At 48.1% G+C, this 24,650-nt stretch overlaps 1 protein-coding gene across 1 annotated transcript; it reads right to left on the reverse strand.

Annotated features, from left to right (window-relative positions):
* Positions 1-557: 557 nt before the first annotated feature.
* On the reverse strand, positions 558-981 carry LOC147111994 (histone H2B 5-like). The gene has a single exon (XM_085999936.1). The coding sequence runs from the start codon at positions 979-981 to the stop codon at positions 607-609; it is 375 nt and encodes a 124-aa protein (XP_085856062.1). The 3' UTR covers positions 558-606.
* Between the last annotated feature and the right edge of the window lie 23,669 nt (positions 982-24,650).

A 24,650-nucleotide genomic window follows, 5' to 3' on the forward strand; every position in this document is an offset into this window, starting at 1 on the left:
CTGGATTTTGCCAATGGGGACGTGTTGGGGGCAGGACTGCTGGTTGTCGGGTTTCAGTCCCGCCCCCAACGGCGTCCGGCCAACCCACGCTATTGCCCTTGATTGACCTTGTTAAGCCTGCCCTGCATACATAGCTGGCCAATTAAGGGAAAGCCGGTGACAGAGGATGTCAGCGTATGACGTTTCATCTGTTGAAAATTTTTGACAGATGAATTGTCAGCGTTTGACAGCTTTGAGACCCACTGCCCACTTCGCTGACCCTGGTGGGGTTTCCCGACGTCGGGAAGTCCGCACTTGGAGGGGTAAAATGTGGATAAGCCTCTTAACTGCCTGTTAACTACCTGTTAACAGGCAGTTAATTGGCTGTAATCCCCTTCCCGCCTCCCGGGAAGATGTGCCATTTTCCCGGCAGTCCCGCCTCCATACCCGCCTCCCCAGGGCTGGCAAAATTCCCCCCTTGGAGTGGGACTATGAACCCACAACCTTCTGACTCAGAGGCGAGTGTGCTACCAACTGAGCCACTGCTGCTGTACAGCTGCTGTACCTTCACTACGATGTAAGAACGTTTCCACGGGAGCCATGTGTTTTTCAGTACATCGTGGAGTTTTACTTGGAGCTGGTGTACTTGGTCACCACCTTTTTCCCTTCCGATGCGGCGAGCTTGGCCAGCTGCCCGGGCAGCAGCAGGCGCATGTTGGTCTGGATCTCCTGGGAGCTGATGGTCAAGCACTTGTTGTAATGGGCCAGGCGGGAAGCTTCAGTTGTGACGCGCCCGAAAATATTGTTCGCAAAGGAAACCATGATGCTCATGGTCTTGCTGGAGATGCTGGTGTCGGGGTGAACCTGCTTCATCACTTTGTAAACACAAATTGAGTAAATCTCCTCCCTTGACTTTCTCCGCTTCTTGTCACCCTTCGGTGGCGCTTTATTCAAGGCTTTCTGGGTGCTCTTCTTGGGAGCTGCTTTCTTCTCCTCAAGCATTTTCAAACTCAATTTCAGACACAATAAGCCTTGTGTGAGCAGTAGGTAGTGTCCTGCCTGTAGATTTTCATCTTCTTTCCTCCCTTTGGTGAAATGGTACACTGTAGGAATCAACGGATTCCTATCTAAATCACTGAGGTCAAGGCAGTTCAGTAAATTAACCGAATTTAATTAAACTGGTGAACAAAACAAAAACATGCAGGAGTAACAGCAAACAGGTCTACACAGTAACTAGTTCCACGAGGTCTGAACCCAGAACCTCCCACCTCTGACGTCATGACGTCATCACGTTTCCCGCCACTCGGGGCACCACGTGACCAATGTGATGACGTCATCGCGTTGTTTCAGGGTTTTTACAGAAAGCTTGTTTACACTCAGCAAACGGACATAGGTGCTGTAACATTGATTTAAAGACAGTTATTCATTTGTACAGGAGTTCATTGGTGGTTTTACCACATGCGCCCCCCCAGAAGTGTCTTTAATCATCAAAGTCAATCGCTGAGGAGGTCGGACAATCCTGTCGGAGCGACTCCAATATTCCCGGAGAGGAATGGATGGTGCAGGAGAGGAGCTGGGCCGCGGGGCCGATGGGCCAGGCGTAGCGGCCGCGGGCGGTCGTCCACGACGCGGCGGTTGCGCTGTTTCGACTGGCTGGCCGAGGTCCAGGTGTGCAACCTTGAGGCGGTCCACGGAAATGTAGTCGGGCGTCCCGCTGACGTCTACCAGAAAACTCTTGGCGCCCGCCTTCAGTACCTGGAAGGGGCCTGTGTATAGAGGCATTAGGGGACTACGGTGGGCATCGTGCCGTACAAAAACGAATTTAGCCCTCATGAGCGTTGGCGGAACATGTGACGCAGGCAGTCCATGCTGTGAAGTCGGAATGGGCCGGAAAGCGTGTGCCGCAGCTCGGTGAGCCTTCAGCTGTTCACTGGCGGACCACGGACGCGTTGGCGACGGGAGAAACTCGCCGGGGACCCTGAGCGGCTGGCCGTAGACCAATTCGGTGGCCGACGCCTGCAGGTCCTCTTTAGGCGCCGTGCGCAACCCGAGCATTACCCATGGCAACTTATCCATCCACGCGGTCCCTTGGAGGGTGGCCCGCAGCGATGCCTTCAGAGAACGATGGAAGCGTTCGCATAACCCATTGGCCTGCGGGTGGTAAGCCGTGGTGCGATGGAGCTTGGCGCCCAATTCTGAAGCCACGGCGTTCCACAGAGCAGAGGAGAACTGCGGCCCATGGTCCGATGAAATGTCCGACGGCACGCCGAAACAGGCAACCCAGGACGAAAGAAAAGCCCGGGCGACGTCCGCGGAGGTGGTGGACGTCAATGGAATGGCCTCCGGCCATCTGGTGGTACGGTCGACGATTGTCAGCAGATGCGTGAACCCTTGTGATGGTGGTAGTGGGCCCACGAGGTCGATATGAACATGATCGAATCGCCGCTCTGGTACCTCGAAAATGGCGACAGGAGCTTTAACGTGGCGCTGCACCTTCGCTCTCTGGCACACGACACAGGTGTTGGCCCAGTCGCGCACATCTTTTCGCATTCCCCTCCAGACAAACTTGGATGCTAACAACTTCAGTGACGCCCGCACACCCGGGTGGGCGAGGTTGTGCATGATATCGAAGACTTTCCTGCGCCAGGATGACGGAACGATCGGGCGTGGGTCTCCCAGGGTGACATCGCAGAGCAAGGATGTGCCGTCTGAGTGGAAAAGTACGTCCACTGGCCGCAGGCCGGACGAATCGGAACGGAAAGCGTGCGTCTCCGGGTCAGCCGCTTGGTCGACCGCCATTAGTGAATAGTCGAGACCCAGTTGGACGGCCTGGACGGCCGCACGCGAAAGGCAGTCGGCAACCATGTTGTCCTTGCCGGCCACATGACGGATGTCGGTGGTAAACTCGGAGATGAACGTGAGTTGCCGTTGCTGTCGGGCCGACCACGGCTCAGTTGTCTTGGCCATGGCAAACGTCAGGGGCTTGTGATCCACGAAAGCAACGAATTGGCGTCCTTCTAATAAAAAACGAAAGTGGCGGATGGCCAGGAACAACGCCAACAACTCTCGGTCAAATGTGCTATAGTTACGTTTGTTGCTACGTAACTGGCGGCTAAAAAACGCCAGCGGTTGCCATGCCCCGTCGACCCATTGCTCTTGCACGGCGCCGACGGCGTAGTCCGACGCATCTGTCGTGAGCGCAATGGTGGCGCCGGGCAGCGGGTGCGCTAACATTGTCGCATTGGCGAGGGCCTCCTTCGTGTCTTTTGGGGTTGTCCCGCCTCTATCGAGATGCGGCCAATCCACGCGATTTTAACTTGATTGACCTTGTTCAGCCCGCTCAGCAGGCCAATTAAGGGCCACCCGGCAACAGGTGACATCACAGACTGAAATTTCATCTGTCAAGAGGTTTTGACAGATGAAATATCAGTGTTTCACAGCTGTTTGAAGCTGTCAAACACTGACAGTCTTACTTCTAACATGAGTCCTTCTCCACAGACTCAGTTAGAAATCTCTCCTGCACAGAAAGCTGAAGGCTGTCACTTTTGACAGTTCGCAGCCATTCTGCTTTCTGTGCCGGTGAGATGAGGGACTCCCGAGGCCTAAAGGAAGGAAGGCTGAAAAGGTAAGAAAAGGTAATTTAAACTTCTTTAATCACTTTAGACACACCAAACACACTTACCTTTGCACTCATGGACCCATCACTCACCTGAACACTGACATCTTGACCCTGCCAAGTCCTTCAACCCGATGGCCCGCCTCGCAAACTTGGCGTGGTTTTGAGCTGTCGGGAATCCCACGCTTCAGCATTAGAAATAGGGATTAGGCTAAAAACTGCTTGTTAACTACCTGTTAACAGGCAGTTAATTGGCACTAATCCCTTCCCGCCTCGGGTAGGCGGGTCCCAGTGCGGGGCGGGTACTCACTTCCTTTGAAACTGGCAATGAGGCGGGTTGGGTGTGGGATGGGGTTGGGACCCCTGATTTCGGGATTTTAACCCCCCACATGCCTCCAATCCTGCCTCCAGAGCCCATTGAAAATCGAGCCCTTGATGTCATATTTGACCCTGAAATTAGCTTCCGACCACATATCCATGGCATAACTAAGACCACTTATTTCCACCTCCGTAACATCGCCCATCTCCACCCTTGCCTCAGCTCATCTGCTGCGGAAACCCTCATCCATGCCTTTGTTAGCTCTAGACTTGACTATTCCAGCACACACCTGGCTGGCCTCCCACATTCTACCCTACGTAAACTTGAGGTCATCCAAAATTCGGCTGCTCGTGTCCTAAATCGCAACAAGTCCCATTCATCCATCTCCCCTGTGCTTGCTGACCTACATTGGCTCCCGGTTAAGCCACGCCTTGATTTCAAAATTCTCATCCTTGTTTTCAAATCCCTCCAAGGCCTCGCCCCTCCCTATCTCTGTAATCTCCTTCAGCCCCACAACCCCCGAGATATCTGCGCTCCTCAAATTCTGCCATCTTGAGCATCCTTGATTTTAATCGCTCAACCATCAGTGGCCGTGCCTTCAGCTGCCTCGGTCCTAAGCTCTGGAACTCCGTCCTTAATCCGCTCTGCCTCTCTACCTCTCTTTCCTCCTTTAAGACGCTCCTTAAAACCTACCTCTTTGACCAAGCTTTCGGTCATGTGCCCTAATTTCTTATGTGGCTCAGTGTCAATTTTTTGTCTTAAAACACTCTTGTGAAGAGCCTTGGGATGTTTTACTACGTTAAAGGTGCCATACAAATACAAGTTGCTGTTGTTGTTGTCACCATTAGTCCACGTGGGGTCATGACATGTTGTTGCTCAGAAAGCAGACGGGTCTCTGTATCAAAAACAGGAAATGCTAGAAACACGCAATAGGTCAGACAACGTCTGTGGAGAGAACAGACACATTAATGCTACAGATATGGCTCCTTCATCAGAATAAATTGCAGCATCATTCTGGCATCCGCAGGATTTTGCTTTTTGTTCAGATTTCTTTGTACATTGCTCTAACAGCTTAGGCTAAGTTCTTATATGACTTAAATGATCTTCCTCCCATCTTCCCCCACCTATACGCACAAGATGGCTAGCTATGACACCGAAGTCCACTTAAAAGTGTTGGGTGTATATTAATTTTAATAGCAAATAATTGGGGTCTTTGTTTAGTAATTCTTTATTTCAAGACCTTTACACAAGCAAAGGGAATCTCTTTTACATCTCTCCAGCTCTCTGCATTTTACGTCAAGTCTGAACTTGAATCTTTTTTAAAAACTAAAGCAGATACGATATCAGATCAAGTGCTGACCCATGCATCTGCACAATGAGCACATTAATGCCAAGACATCAATTCACTGTGCTGGATTTTCCCTGTTGCCTGGATACATGTGGTCTACTTCAAAGGAAACCTGCACTGTAATTTTTGGCTCTCTGTTACCACAGCTTTATTTAACCCTATAAGCCCATACACGTGAACCTTCCAACCTAGAAGGGAAATTTAGCCTGAGCTGGGAGGGGGATGATAATGCCAGGAAGGAATGTACATGCCTTGCAGCAGGACTTAGAACACGGTGCTTACTGCGCAATAAAATGCTGAGATTTTGTGCAATTCTTGGAATTTTTGGATGTCAGGACAGATTACTATACATGCTGCATAAATAGCTCTAGACTTGTGCTGAGATATATTTAAAGTAAATTTGCTGATTTTATTTGCCTGTTCACTTCCTCTTAAATTTCCTTCATGCCATATACCAACCCCTGCTTAGGCCTGCCTTTTTTTTTTCTAAATGTTCTCTTTCCAATCAGTTTTCTTTGTTCTTCTCAGTGCTGACTCATGCTGGTGTATGGGCGCTCAGGCACTGGCTGCCTTCTGTACATTTCTCAAGTAATGGAAACCACGACTAATTGCCCACGCACTCCTAAAAGAAAAAAAAAGACTTCCATTTATATAGCGCCTTTCACAACTTCAGGACATCCCAAAACACTTTGAAATGATGTACTTTTGAAGTGTACTCACTGTTGTAATGCAGGAAACTATGAGTGTTGAAGCCAATTGTAGCAGTCTTGCTGAAATAAGTTAACTCAGCACAAACTAAAGATCTGCCCTGGGACCTTCTGGCATATATGGCTCATTCTGCCCTGGGCAGTAAGTTTACAAACTGACCACTAGAAGGCATAGGAGAGCAGCTAACTTTTCCCTTCTTGCCTTCCTTTGGTGACATGCTTGACCTCCACTTGCCACCTCTCTTGATCAATCGAGTTGACACCAGGGGCTCACTGTTTGATGAGTAATGGATTCAAACTAAGTCCTATTAAACTTACAAGGAATGGTTGGAAAATCATGGTTGTGTGTCCTCAATTTCATAAGAACATAAGAAGTAGGAGCAGGAGTAGGCCATACGGCCCCTCGGGCCTGCCCCGCCATTCAATAAGATCATGGCTGATCCGAACCTAGACTCACGTCCACTTCCCTGCCTGCTCCCCGTAACCCCTAATTCCCTTATCAGCTAGGAAACTATCTCCGTTTTAAATTTATTTAATGTCGCAGCTTCCACAGCTCTCTGAGGTAGCAAATTCCATAGATTTACTACCCTCTGAGTGAAGAAGTTTCTCCTCATCTCAGTTTTGAAAGGGCAGCCCCTTATTCTAAGATTATGTCCCCTAGTTCTAATCTCACCCATCAGTGGAAACATCCTCCCCGCATCCACCCGATCAAGCCCCCTCACAATCTTATATGTTTCGATAAGATCGCCTCTCATTCTTCTGAATTCCAATGAGTAGAGGCCCAACCTACTCAACCTTTCCTCATAAGTCAACCCCCTCATCTCTGGAATCAACCGAGTGAACCTTCTCTGAACTGCCTCGAGAGCAAGTATATCTTTTCTTAAATATGGAAACCAAAACTGCACGCAGTATTCCAGGTGTGGCCTCACCAGTACCCTGTATAACTGAAGCAAGACTTCCCTGCATTTATACGCCATCCCCCTTGCAATAAAAGCCAAGATTCCATTGGCCTTCCTGATCACCTGCTGTACCTGCATACTAACCTTCTGTGTTTCATGCACCAGGACCCCCCAGATCCCTTTGTACAGTAGCACTTTGCAGTTTCTCTCCATTTAGATAATAACTTGCTCTTTGATTTTTTTCTGCCAAAGTGCATAACCTCACACTTTCCAACGTTATATTCCATCTGCCAAATTTCTGCCCACTCACTTAGCCTGTCTATGTCCTTTTGCAGGTTTTTTATGTCCTCCTCACTCACTGCTTTCCCTCCCATCTTTGTATCGTCGGCAAGCTTGGGTATGTTGCACATGTTCCCCTCCTCCAAATCGTTAATATAGATTGTAAAGAGTTGGGGTCCCAGCACTGACCCCTGCGGAACACCACTAGTTACTGATTGCCAAACCGAGAATGAACCATTTATCCCAACTCTCTGTTTTCTGTTAGATAGCCAACCTTCCACCCATGCCAGTATATTACCCCCAATCCTGTGATTTTTTATCTTGTGCAGTAATCTTTTGTGTGGCACCTTGTCAAATAACTTTTGGAAGTCCAAATACACCACATCCACTGGTTCCCCTTTATCCACCCTGTTTGTTACGTCCTCAAAGAATTTGAGCAAATTTGTCAAACATGACTTGCCCTTCATAAAACCATGCTGACTCTGTCTGATTAAATTATGCTTATCCAAATGTCCTGTTACTGCTTCCTTAATAATCCTCAGATTTGTTTTCTGAGAGTGCCACTCCTTGATGGGAATGCCAAGTTGCGAAATCACCACTATAGTTTCAAGGGCACCAGTAGCCTTCTAGTGGTCAGTCTTCACGTGTCAGCCTAATCAGTTGAGTAAATGCCAGAAGGTCTCCAGTGCCTACCTCACCACAACCCTGACTAGAGCAGCTAATATAGCTTAGACCAGAGATCACACCTGGAACTTCCTCACTTCCGCCCGCTTCCAGTGGGTCCCGCAGCAGCTGCCATTTTCGGCAGGTCGGCAGCGCTGCCATTTCCTGCATTTGTGGAAAGTATTTTAGTTAGCAGGAGCGTGATGTCAATCGGCGTGCAATGACTACGGTCCTGAATTTAAATAAAGGAAACTACGATGATCTGAGGCGCGAGTTGGGTAGGATTGATTGGGGAATGTCACTCAAAGGGTTGACGGTGGATAGGCAATGACAAACATTCAAAGACCGCATGGATGAACTACAGAATTTGTTCATCCCACGTTGGCATAAAAATAAAACAAAAAAGGTGACTCAACCGTGGCTAACAAGGGAAATTAGGGATAGCATAAGATCCAAGGAGTGGACATATAAATTGGCCAGAAAAAGCAGTAAACCTGAGGATTGGGAGCAGTTTAGGATTCAACAAAGGAGGACAAAGGGATTAATTAAGAAAGGGAAAATAGAATATGAGAGTAAGCTTGCAGGGAACATAAAAATGGACTGTAAAAGCTTTTATAGATATTTGAAGAGAAAAAGATTGGTGAAGTCAAGCGTAGGTCCCTTGCAGTCAAAATCAGTGGAATTTATAATGAGGAACAAAGAAATGGCAGACCAACTAAATACATATTTTGGTTCTGTCTTCACAAAGGAGGACACAAATAACCTCCCAGAGATGTCGGGGAACATAGGGTCTGATGAAAGAGAGGAACTGAAAGAAATCAGTATTTATAGGGAAATGGTGTTAGGGAAATTGATGGGATTGAAGGCCGATAAATCCCCAGGGCCTGATAATCTACATCCTAGGGTACTTAAGGAAGCGGCCCTAGAAATAGTAGATGCATTGCTGATCATCTTCCAACATTCGATGGAATCTGGAACAGTACCCGTGGATTGGAGGGTAGCTAATGTTACCCCACTATTCAAAAAAGGTGGTAGAGAGAAAACGGGGAATTACAGACCGGTAAGCCTGACATCGGTAGTGGGGAAAATGCTAGAATCCATTATAAAAGATGTAATAGCAGAGCACTTGGAAAACAGTGACAGGATCGGACAAAGTCAACATGGATTTACAAAAGGTAAATCGTGCTTGACTAATTTACTGGAATTTTTTGAGGATGTAACTGGTAAAATAGATAAGGGAGAACCAGTGGATGTGGTGTATTTGGACTTTCAGAAGGCTTTCGATAAGGTCCCGCATAAGAGATTAGTGTGCCAAGTTAAAGCACATGGGATTGGGGCCAAGGTATTGACTTGGATAGAGAACTGGTTGGCAGACAGAAAGCAAAGAGTTGGAATAAACGGGTCTTTTTCCGAGTGGCAGGCAGTGACTAGTGGGGTACGGCAGGGATCGGTCCTAGGACCCCAGCTATTCACAATACATATTAATGATCTAGACAAGGGAACTAGATGTAATATCTCCAAATTTGCAGATGACACAAAGCTGGGTGGGCGTGTGTGCTGTGAGGAGGATGCCGAGAAACTCCAGGATGATTTGGACAGGTTGGGTGATTGGGCAGAAGCATGGCAGATGCAATATAACGTGAATAAATGTGAGGTTATCCACTTTGGTGGCAAAAACAGGAAGGCAGATTATTATCTGAATGGCAATAGATTGGGAGAAGGGGAAGTGCAACGAGTCCTGGGTGTCCTTGTGCACCAGTCGCTGAAGGTAAGCATGCAGGTGCAGCAGGCCGTTAAGAAGGGAAATGGTATGTTGGCCTTCGTAGCGAGAGGGTTTGAGTACAGGAACAAGGATGTCTTGCTCCAGTTGTACAGGGCCTTGGTGAGACCACATCTTGAGTATTGTGTGCAGTTTTGCTCGCCTTATCTGAGGAAGGATGATCTTGCCATGGAAGGAGTTCAGCGAAGATTCACCAGGCTGATACCTGGGATGGCAGGAATGGCGTATGAGGAGAGATTGGGTCGATTGGGCTTGTACTCGCTGGAGTTTAGAAGAATGAGAGGGGATCTCATTGAAACTTATAAAATTCTGACAGGACTGGACAGACTAGATGCAGGAAGGATGTTCCCGATGGTCGGGGAGTCCAGAACCAGGGGTCACAGTCTAAGGATAAATGGTAGGCCATTTAGGACAGAAATGAGGAGGAATGTCTTCACCCAGAGAGTGGTGAACCTGTGGAATTGTCTACCACAGAAGGCAGTAGAGGCCAATTCATTAAATATATTCAAGAGGAGTTGGATATATTTCTTAAGGCTAAAGGGATCAAGGGGTATGGGGAGAAAGCAGGGACAGTGTACTGAATTTGGATGATCAGCCATGATCGCATTGAATGGCGGAGCAGGCTCGAGGGGCCGAATGGCCTACTCCTGCTCCTATCTTCTATGTTTCTATGTTTCTATGAATTGACACACGCTCATCCAATTTGGAGCTCACCGCTCCTCTTACTGCCCTCTCCAAAGCACACCCATCCGTGCAGCCGTTGACAGCGTGGAGAGGTGGGCGAAAGCGGCGGTGAGCTATAACCCGTACAGTAAAGAGCTGCTGGGATAACTTAACTATGGAGAGCTCAGACTATGTAATTGGAGTGAAAAGTGCATCCAATGAGATGCATCAAATCTCCCCCCTGGTCAGTCAAACATTATAGGAGGTAAATACTTTTCAAATAAACTGTACTGTACTGCAGTTGTAGTAATCTCAGCAAAAAATCAAAGCTGCATTTCCTTAAATTTTATTAATCGGGGTTTTCTGGATTAGGAACTGACAAAATAAGATGCAAAGTTTGGAACTCTGTTTTTAAATTCTCATCAAGAGTTCTTCTAAAGTCTGCTGCTGATCAAAATGTAACTGAACTCTCTTCTGCACCAGTAAACTCCTGACCAAGAGTTCATGTTCCTCCGTTTTTAAAACTTATTTCCATTGATGTCTCATGCAACGGTTTAAGGACATCTGTGCCTTACACAGTCCTTATGTGGTGTTTCCAGTCATAGTCCCTCCAGGTCTGAGCCTGTGCTTTAAGAACCCCTCACCAGGGAGTGAATCCCCTATGTGATATGCAGGCTAGTGCACTGTCACTGCTAGCTGCAATACGGTGCATCCCCTCCCCCTCCAACACCATGGTGGAGCACAAACCTCCACACAGCAACCATCTGGGTGAGACATCTGTGGAGCTATGGCAGCCAGCGAAGGCGAGAGTACCAGACAGTCTGGCACCCATTTATGGACCCCACACAAGATCCAGACAAATGTTCGCGAAAGTAAGAGGGGAGCCGTCGACAAACAAATGCCTCGTGATGTACCATAACGCACAATACACCAAACTTACAAGGGCCATCATCGATAGCAAAACCCAGGAACAGTCACTAAATGCTGCAACACAGCACATTGCCTGAGAACGCGGCACCGATCCTTCAGGCGCGACCTTCGGCCTCCTGCTGAGGTTAGCGCCAGAAAGATTCTCCGTTCCACTCATGTAAATAAACAAGCAGCACCAAAATACCAGTGCTGCCTGTGCTCTTTCTGCGGGCGGCCGTTAGCCTTGGCCTGCGGTGTTACTGGCAGGTCTCTGGCCTACTCGAATTCCTAGGCAAGGGTGCTGTCCTAGGAATCCATATCTTTCTATTTTAAATATAATGGGGTAAATATTTCACAGTGCCAATGTGCTGTCCCTCTGACCTAGCTGTGACACTTGGTGATTTAAATAATAGGGATGGGTACCTGTGCCTGTGGCAGTGCCCACCCCACTGACCAGTTGGAATATTGGAGCGGCACTCTCCTGTTCCAGCCATGTGTACGAAAGACAAAGATGCTGCGATGCTGGCAAACCCTGAATCAAACCCGGAGATTGATTTCCATTTGATTTGTCAGTGCTGGAGCTCACTTGTGGCCCAGAACGGCACCTACACCTGCTCATACTGTTGGGCCTCTCAGGGTGTATCTGCTGGGATGTCTGGGTAGCCCAGAAACACCCCGAGACAAGCCCCAAACTGCTGCTGGGGTGTACGTGAGATAAAGAGAATGTGCCTCTCCTTGATCACAGTGTTCCTCTACTTTTTTAATTGGCACAGAAACCCAGTAGATCTGGGTTCCACCACAAATCCTGCCCCTCCTCGCCCATTCCCCCCCATGCAAGGGTACGGAATTTCTAATGCCACATGTTGCAGGAAATACTTTCCAACAGTTATTTCCCCCTCTTTAGATATTCGTTGGCTTTACGTGCATGGACGCAATGGGCCAATAATGTGACTGTGGGCACACCCACCCTGGAATATCGGGTGTATAAGCCTGAGGCCTGCAACACGCTTGACACATCCAGCACACCCCGATACAGGTACCCAGCATGACTCACTAGGCCCCTGAAAATGACTAAGATTAGGGGGCTGCCCCATAAAGTGACTGGAGTGTCTGAGCAGGGCCTAATTAAAAAAAATTCTGGACCTTTGCAAATGTCCCCGTTAAAACTGCGTACATGCCACCTCTGCCCCAATGCCATTTCTGTCCCTGTGCCCATTTCCTCCCAGTGCTGAATGGGCAGCCTTTTACTGGGGCCCAAAATTCTATCACTGGTGTTCCATCATAAGCGACACATCTGGAGTACAGAAGCTATTCTGATGAGCCGACCTCATATTAACTGCCAAGGTCAGTTCATTCTAGCACAGGTGCATGGAGAACCTGAACAGTGCCAGCAGTGGTGGCAGAGTTTTCTTTGTTTATTTAATCATGACCTCTTCTTCAATGCCAATTCTAAAGGGGTACTGTGTGACTGGTGGTGCACAGAGGCTGTATTATTGGTCGCAATGCAATAGAAATACAGGCCTGGGAAGTGAACATGGATATCTGGAATATGTGTGGGTCTAATAACATAAGAAAAGTTAAAGAAAATAAAAAGGCCATTCAACCCATCAAACATGTCCCTTTAACACCTTAATTTACCCTGCCTAACATCCACCCACATTTTGATTGCCCTTAATATCTTTGACTTTGATACCTCACCTGTCAGATTATTCCAAACAAATTTTGAGTGGAGAAATACTTTTCTAAAATATATCCATTTTAACCTTACTTTCCACTAATTTAAATGTATGCCCTTTTGTCCTACAGGCTTGACTTATCTTGAAGTGGTGTTCTGAGTTCACCTTATCTAACCCTATCATTTAATACTTTATGTACATCAACCAGATCCTCTCAACTTTCTGTTTCCGTCCAAAGCAAAATTACAGTTTCTTTCCAATAAGATCTCAAACTCTTAAACGGTCCCAAGGATTTTGCCTCTACTGTCCTACCTGGAAATCCATATCACAGGTCAATCACACTTTTTGAAGAAGAATAAAACGGCTTGATTTATATTGTACCTCGTACACATAAAGTACATTTTTGAAGCGGTATGTATATTGTTATGTATTGATCTAGGGAGCCTTGGAAATCCCACTGCCCTTTTCCTCTCTGCAATACTTCTCAAGAAACATTCGCTGCAAAGAATTATTAGGGCCTTTCTAATAGTGGATTGGGAGACCCAGGACAAAGGTGACTGCCGTGTGAAGGCTATTTAAACTCGAGTGCCATCAATGACGCATCAGCATTCTAATAAGGTAAACGTTCCTTTTGTGTCCTATTTCTTATTCACATCCCTGTGCAGACAGTGTGAGCATGGTATTATTTGAATGCAATTTGTGATCACACAAACTTGTTAGTTATTCATCCCTGGTATAAACTCTCCCTATTGTCTTGTAATAATGGATTTGATGGCTTGGTATAAATGTAGGGCCAGAGTAATACTAAAAGTCACCTTTAAACTGCAGTACTCATCGCCAGGCAACAAGGAATATCTGTGTTTTGAAAAACATCAGAACGTTACTGCCCTTCCTGTGTGTCTGTATGGCTGAACTCTAAAGTTCAAGGTCTCCAGAAGTACAAATATTGCAGGCCTCATATTTATTTCCTCCTTCAATTTTCTTTTTCCCTCCCAATTTTCTCCTCAATTACAACAGTGACTACACTTCAAAAGTATTTCATTGGCTGTAAAGCGCTTTGGGATGTCTGGTGGTTGTGAAAGGCGCTATATAAATGTAAGTCTTGCTTTCTTTCAAGGCATTTCTCCCTCACGGGAGTATGATTCTACTGGTGGCAGTCATCGTCTAGTAGCTTGCCCAGGTTACGAACATACGAAAATCACAGACAGGATCTTGCAGATACTATCAAAACAAGTTTAAATATTCAACCTTCACACAGCCCACAGAAGCCTGCTTTGTTGTGGGTCTCCTGATCTACCATTGGAAATGACAGATAGGAAAAGATCAACTGGTCCATCCATCCTGTCCCATACAGTCAGGCTGCAATTAAGCATCATGACTTCCAATACTCCAACCCATCACCAGCAGCCGTGTAATCTCCAAACTCCAAACCAAACCAAACTCCAAACCATTGTCAACACCTTCACCGAAGCGTACGAGAGCATGGACCTTACACTAAACATCCGTAAGACAAAGGTCCTCTACCAACCTGCCCCCACCACACAGTACTGCCCCCTGATTATCAAAATCCATGACAAGGCCTTGGACAACGTGGACCACTTTCCATACCTCGGGAGCCTACTGTCAACAAGGACAGACGTCGATGACGAAGTCCAACACCGCCTTCAGTGTGCCAGTGCAGCCTTCGGACGCCTGAAGAAGAGAGTGTTTGAAGACCAGGACCTCAAACCCGGCACTAAGCTCATGGTCTACAGAGCAGCAGTGATACCCGCCCTGCTGTATGCCTCAGAGACATGGATCATGTACAGCCGGCACCTCAAAGCACTGGAGAGGTACCACCAACGCTGCCTCCGCAAGATCCTGCAAATCCATTGGCAGGATAGGCGCACCAACGTCAGTGATCTTGCTCAGGCCAACATCCCCAGCATCGAAACTTTGACCACGCTCGATCAGCTCCGATGGACGGGTCATATTGTCCGTGTAAAGTCTGTGGGCTGTATAGCGAAGTAATACACAGACTACAAGAGTAACTTAAACAGGACTTTACTATTCGAAGGTCAGGGCGAATCTGCCCAATAAATTCTGCCACAGCACTTATATACCGGTGTGGTCACCGTCGGTATTACAGTATACAGCAGCCAGGATAAAGTAGTGCCACACCTAAAATAGTTCTCTTAAAGGTGGACGGTTACATACAATAGTTCTCTTAAAGGTAGAACAGTTACATACACTACAATCCTCCCTTTTTAGCTTACAACATACTTATTCCCCATTAAACATAACCTCCTAACATATATCCAACTTTATGTTAAAACAGTTCACAGATGTAATCTCTGCGGAAACAGTTCACAGATTCAGTCTCTGCGGGAAACAGTTCATAGATTTAGTCTCTGCGGGAAACAGTTCACAGATTCAATCTCGGTGGATGCGCCTTCCGTGCTTCTTGACTCGGTCCTGACAACGCCTCAGTGGTGCAGCAGTTCCCCGTGGTGTAGTCGGTTCACGTTGCTGGAGTGACTCATCCAATAGTCCTTCACTGGACTTAACAGCTTGAACTTCCGTCCTTCTGAACCAGCATTGTTGGCTTGTAAAACTTGAGTACCTTGGGAAGTTTTCTACTTCCAAACTGATTTGGCTCCGTTCGCAGGGACCCCGTGCGTGATCTAATAGTGATGATGATGGTCCAGATGATCATCATCTTCTGCTTCGTCTTTTCCTTTTCTGTGGTTCATATGGTTATCATCTTCTGCTTCGTCTTTTCCTTTTCTGCTTCTTGGAGACTCTCGGGGCTCCATTGTCAGCTGCCAGCTGCCTGCACAGTTCCTCCCGTAGTAGCGCCACCATCTCCCGATGTTCCTTAGACTTTTTGTGATTCATCAAGGTTTCTGCACTTTGGGAGTTTTCATCACAAGCTGGGCAGAACAGGTCCTCATAATATTCGGTGTCGCTCAACAGGTCATGGTAATATTCGGTGTCGTTCTGAGCTAAGCCAGCGGGAGGGTCTTCTATTTCCTCCTTGCCCAGCTGAACGTTAGCCGACTTTTGTTCTAAATCCCGACATCTGTCCTGAAGAGACTTCATCATGTGTTCAGCTTCATCCCGCTTTTTCTGGGCTTCCTGCAAGTCTTTTACTAATGACCTCATTTGTGATTTCAATACTTCAACTTCATTCGGAGATTGATTGATCGGACCATTCAATCCCTCTACTGAAGTAGCTGTTTCAGCATTCTGTTGTTCTGCATTGACGTGAGGCAGCGTACTTTCGGCATCCAAGAGCGGCTCTGCTGCAGTCTTCTCAGTCTGTGTTGCCACCTCAGCTATTTCAATAACCTTTGAGAGTTCCGAACCCCTTTTCTTTGAAGATTGAGGCTCGTGTTCAAGTTTTTCCCATTTCAGGGTCTTGTCCCTCAGCATATGAAGAAGTTGGCTGACTGTTAACTCTTCTGCCATCATCCGTTTCCCATTAGCTGCAGGGCTGTTTATAAACTTGCCCTGGGGCTCCTTTGCTGTTTCTACTTTGCCATCATCCGCAGCCTCCACCATTCGAATTTCCACAAATGAATCGTCCGGTGATGCTGCACCCAACTTCAGTAGGAGCTCGGAAGTCATGTCGACCAAATCAGCCTTTTCTGCCTGCAACCTGCTAACAAGCGCCTTCAGTTGCTGCACATCTTGTTCCACCAGATTAGAGCACGCACCTTCAGAAACCGAATCAGCTTTGATTCGTTTGGCCTCTTCTCGCAGACGGTTTGTGTGCTCCTGCTCCCTTTTCTCCCTCAGCTGCTTCTGTTGTCTTTCCAGATTCTCCCATTCGGTGTCATAGAACTTTTTCATTGCTTTCATCTCTTGTTCGAGACGGCAACTCAATTGCTCTAATTGCTGTCGTAATTTGAAATAAGTTTGAGTTCGAGCACGGTGTTCCTCAGTAATGTATATGTCTGTAAACTGAACAGACTCAGAATTCTCTGTCAAACTATGTTGTTGTTGTTCAGTGGAGTTCTGTTCTGAAACTTTGTTCTCCTCTGGAGCATAAGCCTTTATGCACGCCTTCGTTTTTCCAACCTTAGTCAGCAAGTCCATTTTAGCCTTGTCTTTCATACTTGGGCTGGACTTATCGTCATCCGTTTCAGAGTCTGAGCTGATTGTCCGCACCGAGTCCTCACTCGTTATTGCTTTTAGGTAGTGCCATTCCATGTCTATTTTCTTGATCCACTCCCGTCCTAGAAGTGGTGGTCCTCCCTCAGGTAGTACATATAAGTCCATTCCTGGGTGTTCTTTGCCCCTGTCTCTCACCTTGACTCTTATCTTTCCCATGGGGTATACTTTATGCCCCATGTATGTCTGCAATACGAACTTGGTATCTCTCAAGGGTATATGTGAGAATAGCCGGTTGTAATCCCTTCGATTTATGACTGATAGGGCTGATCCAGTGTCCAACTCCATTTTTACTTGGACTCCGGCTATTTTTAGCATGACCCAGATAGTTTGTAGGTCAGCTTCCTTAATCACATTGTGAATTCTCAGACTACCCAGTTCCTGGCCGTTTGGGTCTGAATCCGAATTCGGTTCATCTGAACTCTTCTCAGCCACCTTGTGTACTTTGTTGTACTTTTCCTGTGATGGTTTTCTTTGGTTGTTGGTCTTCTTCCCTGACCGGCATACTTTAGCTATGTGACCCAGTTTGCCACATTTTCTACATTCCTGGTTTTTAAACCAGCATTGGTTCTGGTCGTGTGTTGTCTTCCCACAACGATAACATTTCGTTGTACCCGAAGTAATTTGATCCACACTGAGTACCGCTGCCTTTAGCTGCATTTCCGCAGTTCCTTTCGCTGCGGCTTCGTGTGATGCTGCAATAAGAACAGCCCTCTCAAGTGTAAGGTCGTTCTCTTCGAGCAGTCGCTTTTGCGTTCCTTCCTTCGACAACCCGCACACGAACTTGTCTCGCAATGCCTCTGTCAGATTTCCTCCAAACTGGCAGTATTTCGCTAATCTACGCAGTTCGACCAAGTATTCCGCGTTGCTTTCCTCTTTCCGTTGCGTTCTCGCATAAAATTTGAATCGTTCCGCCAACATCAGCGGTGTGGGGTTCAAGTGATCCTTCAGAACAGCAACAATATTATCGAAAGTCTGATCCGCCGGTTTAGCTGGTGATAGAAGATGCTTCAATAACCCGTATGTCTTCGCGCCCATCGAGTTTAGCAAGGTTATAGCTTTATCATCATCTTCTATTTTATTGGCCTCACAATATATCTCGATACGTTCTACGTACGTGGCCCAATCTTCCACTTCGGCATCGAAGTTGTTGATGTTACCATGCTTAGGCATCTTCACTATCTCTCACTATCTTTCTGCGAAACAACAGGATTTCTCTTTAACTTTTTAACTTTTTCTTTTTTTTTTCCAAAAATGGCGGTTTCCCGCGCTTGTCTTCTTCCCCGCCTACTGGCAAAATGGCGGTTTCCTGCGCTTGTCTTCTTCCCCCCTACTGGCAAAATGGCGGTTTCCCGCTCCTGACTTCTTCCTCTGGTGGGAGGGGTAAGCTTTGCCCTCGGGCGACGACCGCTGGTTTACGGGGTTTGTAGCCAGTGCGCCGGCTTCAGTTTATTCTGAAGCGCGCGCTAGAAAAGCCGATCGCGTTCCTTGTTCCCCCCCCCTTCTTCTTTTCGGCAGGGGCAACCGGCGCTGGGGACAACCAGTTGGCGTCGGACAGATCCAGCTCCTGGTCCTTCACGGCAGCTGCTGCAAGCCGCTGGCCGGAACCTCGCTCGGTCTCTCTCTCGGGCTCTGTCTCTCCCGCTCGCGCGGCTCTCGCTCGCTCTCTCTCAGGCTCTGTCTCTCCCGCTCGCTCGGCTCTCGCTCGGTCTCTCTCTTGGGCTCTGTCTCTCCCGCTCGCGCGGCTCTCCCTCAGCGGCTTTAAACGCCTCTCCCAGACCTCCCGCAGTCCGGTCCTTTCCTCCCCGGCTGCGGCTGATTCTTCGCGGGTTATTTAGTTATTTATTTATTTATTGCCTCCGCGCCTTATGATCCCGGTCGCAGCGCCTCGCGGCCTCGGTAGGTGCCCGGCCTTTTTCGCTCCAATCGCGCCTCCCAGCCCTCTCGCAGTCCGGTGCTTTCCTCCCCGGCTGCGGCTGAGTTCTCCGTGGCTTATTTATGTTTATATCTTCCCGCGCCTTACGATCCCGGTCGCAGCGCCTCGTGGTCGCGGTATTTGTCCGGCCTTTTTCGCCGTCGCGGTCTAGTCGTCTCACGACGCTCCCCAGCCCGCTTGTACCGCGGCTTCTGCTCCACACTGCCCCAGTCTCAGCGCCTCTGGGCCCGACTTCTGTCCGGCTCCTTTCCCCCTCGACCGTGGTCGAGTGCACCGCCCTTATCCTCCGTTTATTTGTTTCTATTTTCCCTTTACTCACAGTCACCGTGGCCGACTTGCTTCTCGTGTTGATCGGCTCACTCACCACCGTGGCAGAAGGGACAATCCGTGCCTGTTGCTGATGGAAGACTTCGTGTTTGAAATCTTCCTCCTTTCTTGGTCTGCAGACTCGAGTTTCCTCTCAGCAAAACGACGAGGGCGGGTGCCTCTTTTCGACGCTCGTTTACTTCTTCAGAAGTATTGTCGCCGCAGGGTAAGATCGAACTCGTCGCCACTGTAAAGTCTGTGGGTTGTATAGCGAAGTAATACACAGACTACAAGAGTAACTTAAACAGGACTTTACTATTCGAAGGTCAGGGCGAATCTGCCCAATAAATTCTGCCACCGTCGGTATTACAGTATACAGCAGCCAGGATAAAGTAGTGCCACACCTAAAATAGTTCTCTTAAAGGTGGACGGTTACATACAATAGTTCTCTTAAAGGTAGAACAGTTACATACACTACAGTCCGCATGCCCGATACGAGACTCCCAAAACAAGCGCTCTACTTGGAGCTCTGGCATGGCAAGAGAGCCCCAGGTGGGCAGAGGAAACGCTTCAAGGACACCCTCAAAGCCTCCTTGAAAAAGTGTAACATCCCCACCGACACCTGGGAATCCCTGGCCCAAGACCACACAGAGTGGAGGAGAAGCATCCGGGAAGGCGCTGAACACCGAGTCTCTTCGCCGGGAGCAAGCGGAAGCCAAGCACAGGCAGCGCAAGGAGCGCACGTCAACCCAAGCACCCCACCCACCCGCCCCTTCAACCACCGTCTGCCCCACCTGTGACAGAGACTGTAGGTCCTGTATTGGACTAATCAGTCACCTGCGAACTAATTTTTAACATGGAAGCAAGTCATCCTCAGTCCCGAGGGACTGCCTAAGAAGAATCTCCTGGGAGAGGCACAAAAAAAAACTGGCCAATTCTAGGAAAAATAGAATACCTGTACTGAGAAATACCTCCCAAACCCCAGAAGGCAATCAAAACAAGTTCCAGAGACCACAGTGATGGGGAGACATATTACCCAACATCCCACCTACCTTTTGTACTCTGATATCAGCCTCAGCCAGGAACTTGTCAATCTCCCTTTTGAACATTTTTAGTGAATTTGAACACATTGCACAAGTTGGCAACTTGTTCTAGAGGTTAATGACCCTCTGCGAAAAGAAGAAGCTCCTGATATCTAACCTAGTTTTGTGCTTACGTAACTTATACGCATGTTCCCTGGTTCTCCCGAACCTATCTCATTCAAATAGTCTACCCACACAGACATAGCCTTGTCCCTTCGTCATTTTAAATACCTCAATCCAATCTCGCTGAACTCTACCCTTTTTCTAGAGTAAAAAGACACAGCTCTCAAAGCCTGTCCTGATAACTAAGGGCATTTAAACTAGGTGTCAATCTAGTGGACCTCCTCTGGATCTTTTTCAGGTTGCTGTTATTCATGCATGAGCCTTGCTTGAATATCAGCAGATCATCTGATTATGGGGAACATTGCAACTGAGCATGATATTTCTTCATCGGTCATTCATCAACCTGTAACTCCAGTAAGGGTTCTTGTGTAGCAATCAGGAGCTTTGCTCTGGCTGATCTTCTCCTTCTCTAACCCAAGACTGCTGCAGCCAATTGCAGAGCCCTGCCATTGCCCTGGCTGAGATCAACTCACTCAGTACAAACCAGGGCTAAAACCTGGGATCTTTCTGTTCTGTGTGGATCAGTATGGCACAGAGACAAAGGGATTGATCGACTCGGGCAGAGCACTGGCCAAACGCCGCCAACTCCAATGGCTCTGAATCTGCCTGTAGTTCTGGGTTGAGATCTTTGCATGTTGTGGTGACATTGGGGAATTTTAAGCCCCTCACGACTGGCGGGGAAAGGGCGGGGATAGGTGGTGGTTAAATTAGCAAATTTGCAAAACCCAACCCACCACGATCGAGCCTGCTTCTGTTTTAACTGCGCCAGATTTCGGGCCATCCACGTAACCCACTCTGGAGAGGCGGGTTCGTAATTCTAATAGTTAACTGAGGCTCCGTTTATGATATTTTGGCAGCCATTTAAATTTAACACCGGTCGGCTGGGTTTTCCAGGGCTCAGGAATCCCAGCAGCTAAAGGGAGGTGGGAGCAGCCGGATCCAGGAGGTAAGGGCTTTTTAAAGCACTGCTTGTGGGCCAGGAGGAGCAGAAGTGCTCCCCCCGCCCCGGCCCCTCAAGCAAATCTCCTGCCATGATTGGTCTACTACTCCTCCAAACCCGCGATTTCTCCCGGTCCCCCCCATCCTCCCAATTGCCCGTCCAATTACTGTCTGATTACCGCCTCCCCCACCGACCGTGATGTTTCCTGGTCTCCCCACTCCTGATTGCCAGTCCGAAACCTCCCCCCCCACCCGCCCATCCACCAACCCGCGATGTTTCCCGGTTGCCGGGGACCGTTCCCAAGGACTGTGGCCTTCTAACGCCGCCTGTCCTGCCTGGCAGCTGGCCAGCCTGTCAATCTGGAAACTGAAAACAGAGTAAAAAAAATTATAATAGAAAGAAGACAGAAAGAAAAATGCAGCAGACCTTCCGCGTTCTCAGCATTTCTGAGACTCCCCTCTCCCCCAAACACGCTTCCCCGCTCGCTTCCAGCCTCCCTGTAAATATTGGAGCCGTAGGGGAGGATTTTCATTGGGCCGTGGAGTTGGGATTGGAGGCGTGCGGGGGGTTAAAATCCTGAAATCAGGGGTCCCGACCCCATCCCGCACCCAAACCCGCCTCCATGCCAGTTTCAAAGGAGGCGGGTACCCGCCCCGCACTGGGACCCGCCTACCCGAGGCGGGAAGGGATTAGTGCCAATTAACTGCCTGTTAACAGGTAGTTAACAGGCAGTTTTTAGCCTAATCCCTATTTTTAATGTTGAAGTGTGGGATTCCCGACGGTTCCAAACCACGCCGTTAGAGGAGGCAGGCCGTCGGGTTGAAGGATTTGGAGGGGTCGAGATGTCGGTGTTCAGGTGAGTGATGTGTGCATGAGTGCAAAGGTAAGTGTGTTTGGTGTGTCTAAAGTGATTAAATAAGTTTTACATACATTTTCTTACCTTTTCAGCCTTCCTTCCTTTAAGTCTCGGGAGTCCCTCATTTCACCGGCACAGAAAGCAGAATGGCTGCGAACTGTCAAAAGTGACAGCCTGCAGCTTTCTGTGCAGGAGAGATTTCTAACTGAGTCTGTGGAGAAGGACTCATGTTAGAAGTAAGACTGTCAGTGTTTGACAGCTTCAAACAGTTGTGAAACGCTGATATTTCATCTGTCAAAAGCTCTTGACAGATGAAATTTCAGTCTGTGACATCACCTGTTGCCAGGTGGCCCTTAATTGGCCTGCTGAGCCCGCTGGGCGGGCTCAACAAGGTCAATCAAGTTAAAATCGCATGGATTGGCTGCATCTCGATGGAGGCGGGACTACAACCCCGAAAGTTGTAGTCCCGCCTCCAACCCGACTCCTGAATGAAAATCCTGCCCGTAGTATCCGATAGTGGGCCTAAGCCCAAAGGGGAAGGAAGGTTCCCGGTCCTTAAAGGTGCACTGTTTGCTTGATAGTTGGTTGAGATCACTGGCATTACTGTGGGCAGAAGCGAGGCCCTCTGCTGCCAGACATCTCAGCCAACTGAAATCTTGCTGCAGGAAGTGAACCGAAGGAGGGATGTTCTATTTCTCTGGCATGGCCGTGTGGTCTCTTAGGCCATGCAGCGAAAAGCATGGCTGGAGGTGGCAGACAGCACTAGTGCCAGGAGCACTGTCCAGAGGACAGCTGACTGACTGTTGTTCCCACTCCTCCCCACTCATCCACCACGTCCCCTCCCCCGACAGATCCCGAGGCAAAAGTGTTCAGAGCCGTGGACACCATCACTACTACTGAAGTACTGTGCCTGCCCTGGAATTAGACCGCAGGTCCTGACCCTGGTGGATTGTAGTATCCAAAGGCATTGAATCTCAGTGAGGTCCAGATAATTTCTTTGTGGCTGATTTGGTTGGCTAATAATGGGTAGGAGGACTCCTTCTGCAGTGATGCCTCACTTCCCTGGCACCCAAACATCCTTCTTCTTCTTCCTCCTCCTCCTCCCGTTTCTCCAAGTAGCACATGTACGTTGGGATTCCGAATACAACACCCACACTAAGCGGGGGGACAAAACTCACCAATCTTCTTCAGACCTCTTGCTCACAATGCAGCCTAAATGCAACGTCTAACTTTTACATTTTTCTCACCTCGGTGCCCCAAGAAAGATAATTTTATTCACTTTGATTAGAAGTTGCTGCCTGTCTCTTTAAACTGCTGAGCATTTGAAATGCAGTGTAACAGTACGAACCAGAATACTCAGTTTAGATGGATGCTGTCTGCACACGAACTGCAACCAGCAGAAATGGAGGAAATCGATGTTCAGTCCTGAAGAACGTCACGTGAAGCACTTTTAAATTTCACTTTATTAATAACACCTGTTCCAAGGTGCAATGACTCCACCCCTGCCTGTGGAATGTAAATGAAAAGAAGACCAGGTCCCTGCCCCTTTATCTTCTGTGTAATGCCCTGGGATAGAGGCACAAAGGGTGTAATGCAGATGAATATCGGCCCCAGAGACTTACCTCTGAACCAACATCCCATTTTCTCACTTTATCTCTGCTGTCCTGAAGATGGAGACTCACAATGGGTTATGGTGCCAAGATGCTGGTGGTCTTCCAGTATCATTCTTCTCATGAGAGTTTGGATAACGTTGATGGATCATTCAACTGGATGTTGGATTTGGACAAGATCGGGCTGAACAGTGATACATTTTATCATAGAAGTAGGTAGAATGATAATACATCTGATACAAGTATAGGGTCTTGGTGAGGCCACATCTTGAGTATTGTGTGCAGTTTTGATCGCCTTATCTGAGGAAGGAGGTTCTTGCCATGGAGGGAGTGCAGCGAAGATTCACCAGACTGATAGCTGGGATGGCAGGAATGACGTATGAGGAGAGATTGGGTCGATTAGGCTTATATTCGCTGGAGTTTAGAAGAATGAGAGGGGATCTCATTGAAACTTATAAAATTCTAATAGGACTAGACAGATTAGATGCAGGAAGGATGTTCCCGATGGCGGGGGAGTCCAGAACCAGGGGTCACAGTCTAAGGATAAGGGGAAGCCATTTAGGACTGAGATGAGGAGGAATTTCTTCACCCAGAGAGTGGTGAACCTGTGGAATTCTCTACCACAGAAGGCAGTTGAGGCCAATTCATTAAATATATTCAAGGAGGAGTTACATATATTTCTTAAGGCTAAAGGGATCAAAGGATATGGGGAGAAAGCAGGGACAGGGTACTGAGTTTGGATGATCAGCCATGATCTCATTAAATGGCGGAGCAGGTTCGAGGGGCCGAATGGCCTACTCCTGC

Source organism: Somniosus microcephalus, chromosome 10 (genome assembly GCF_052327205.1).
Source record: "Somniosus microcephalus isolate GS21.2 chromosome 10, FLI_Smic_1.0, whole genome shotgun sequence".
Taxonomy (NCBI): Eukaryota; Metazoa; Chordata; class Chondrichthyes; order Squaliformes; family Somniosidae; genus Somniosus; species Somniosus microcephalus.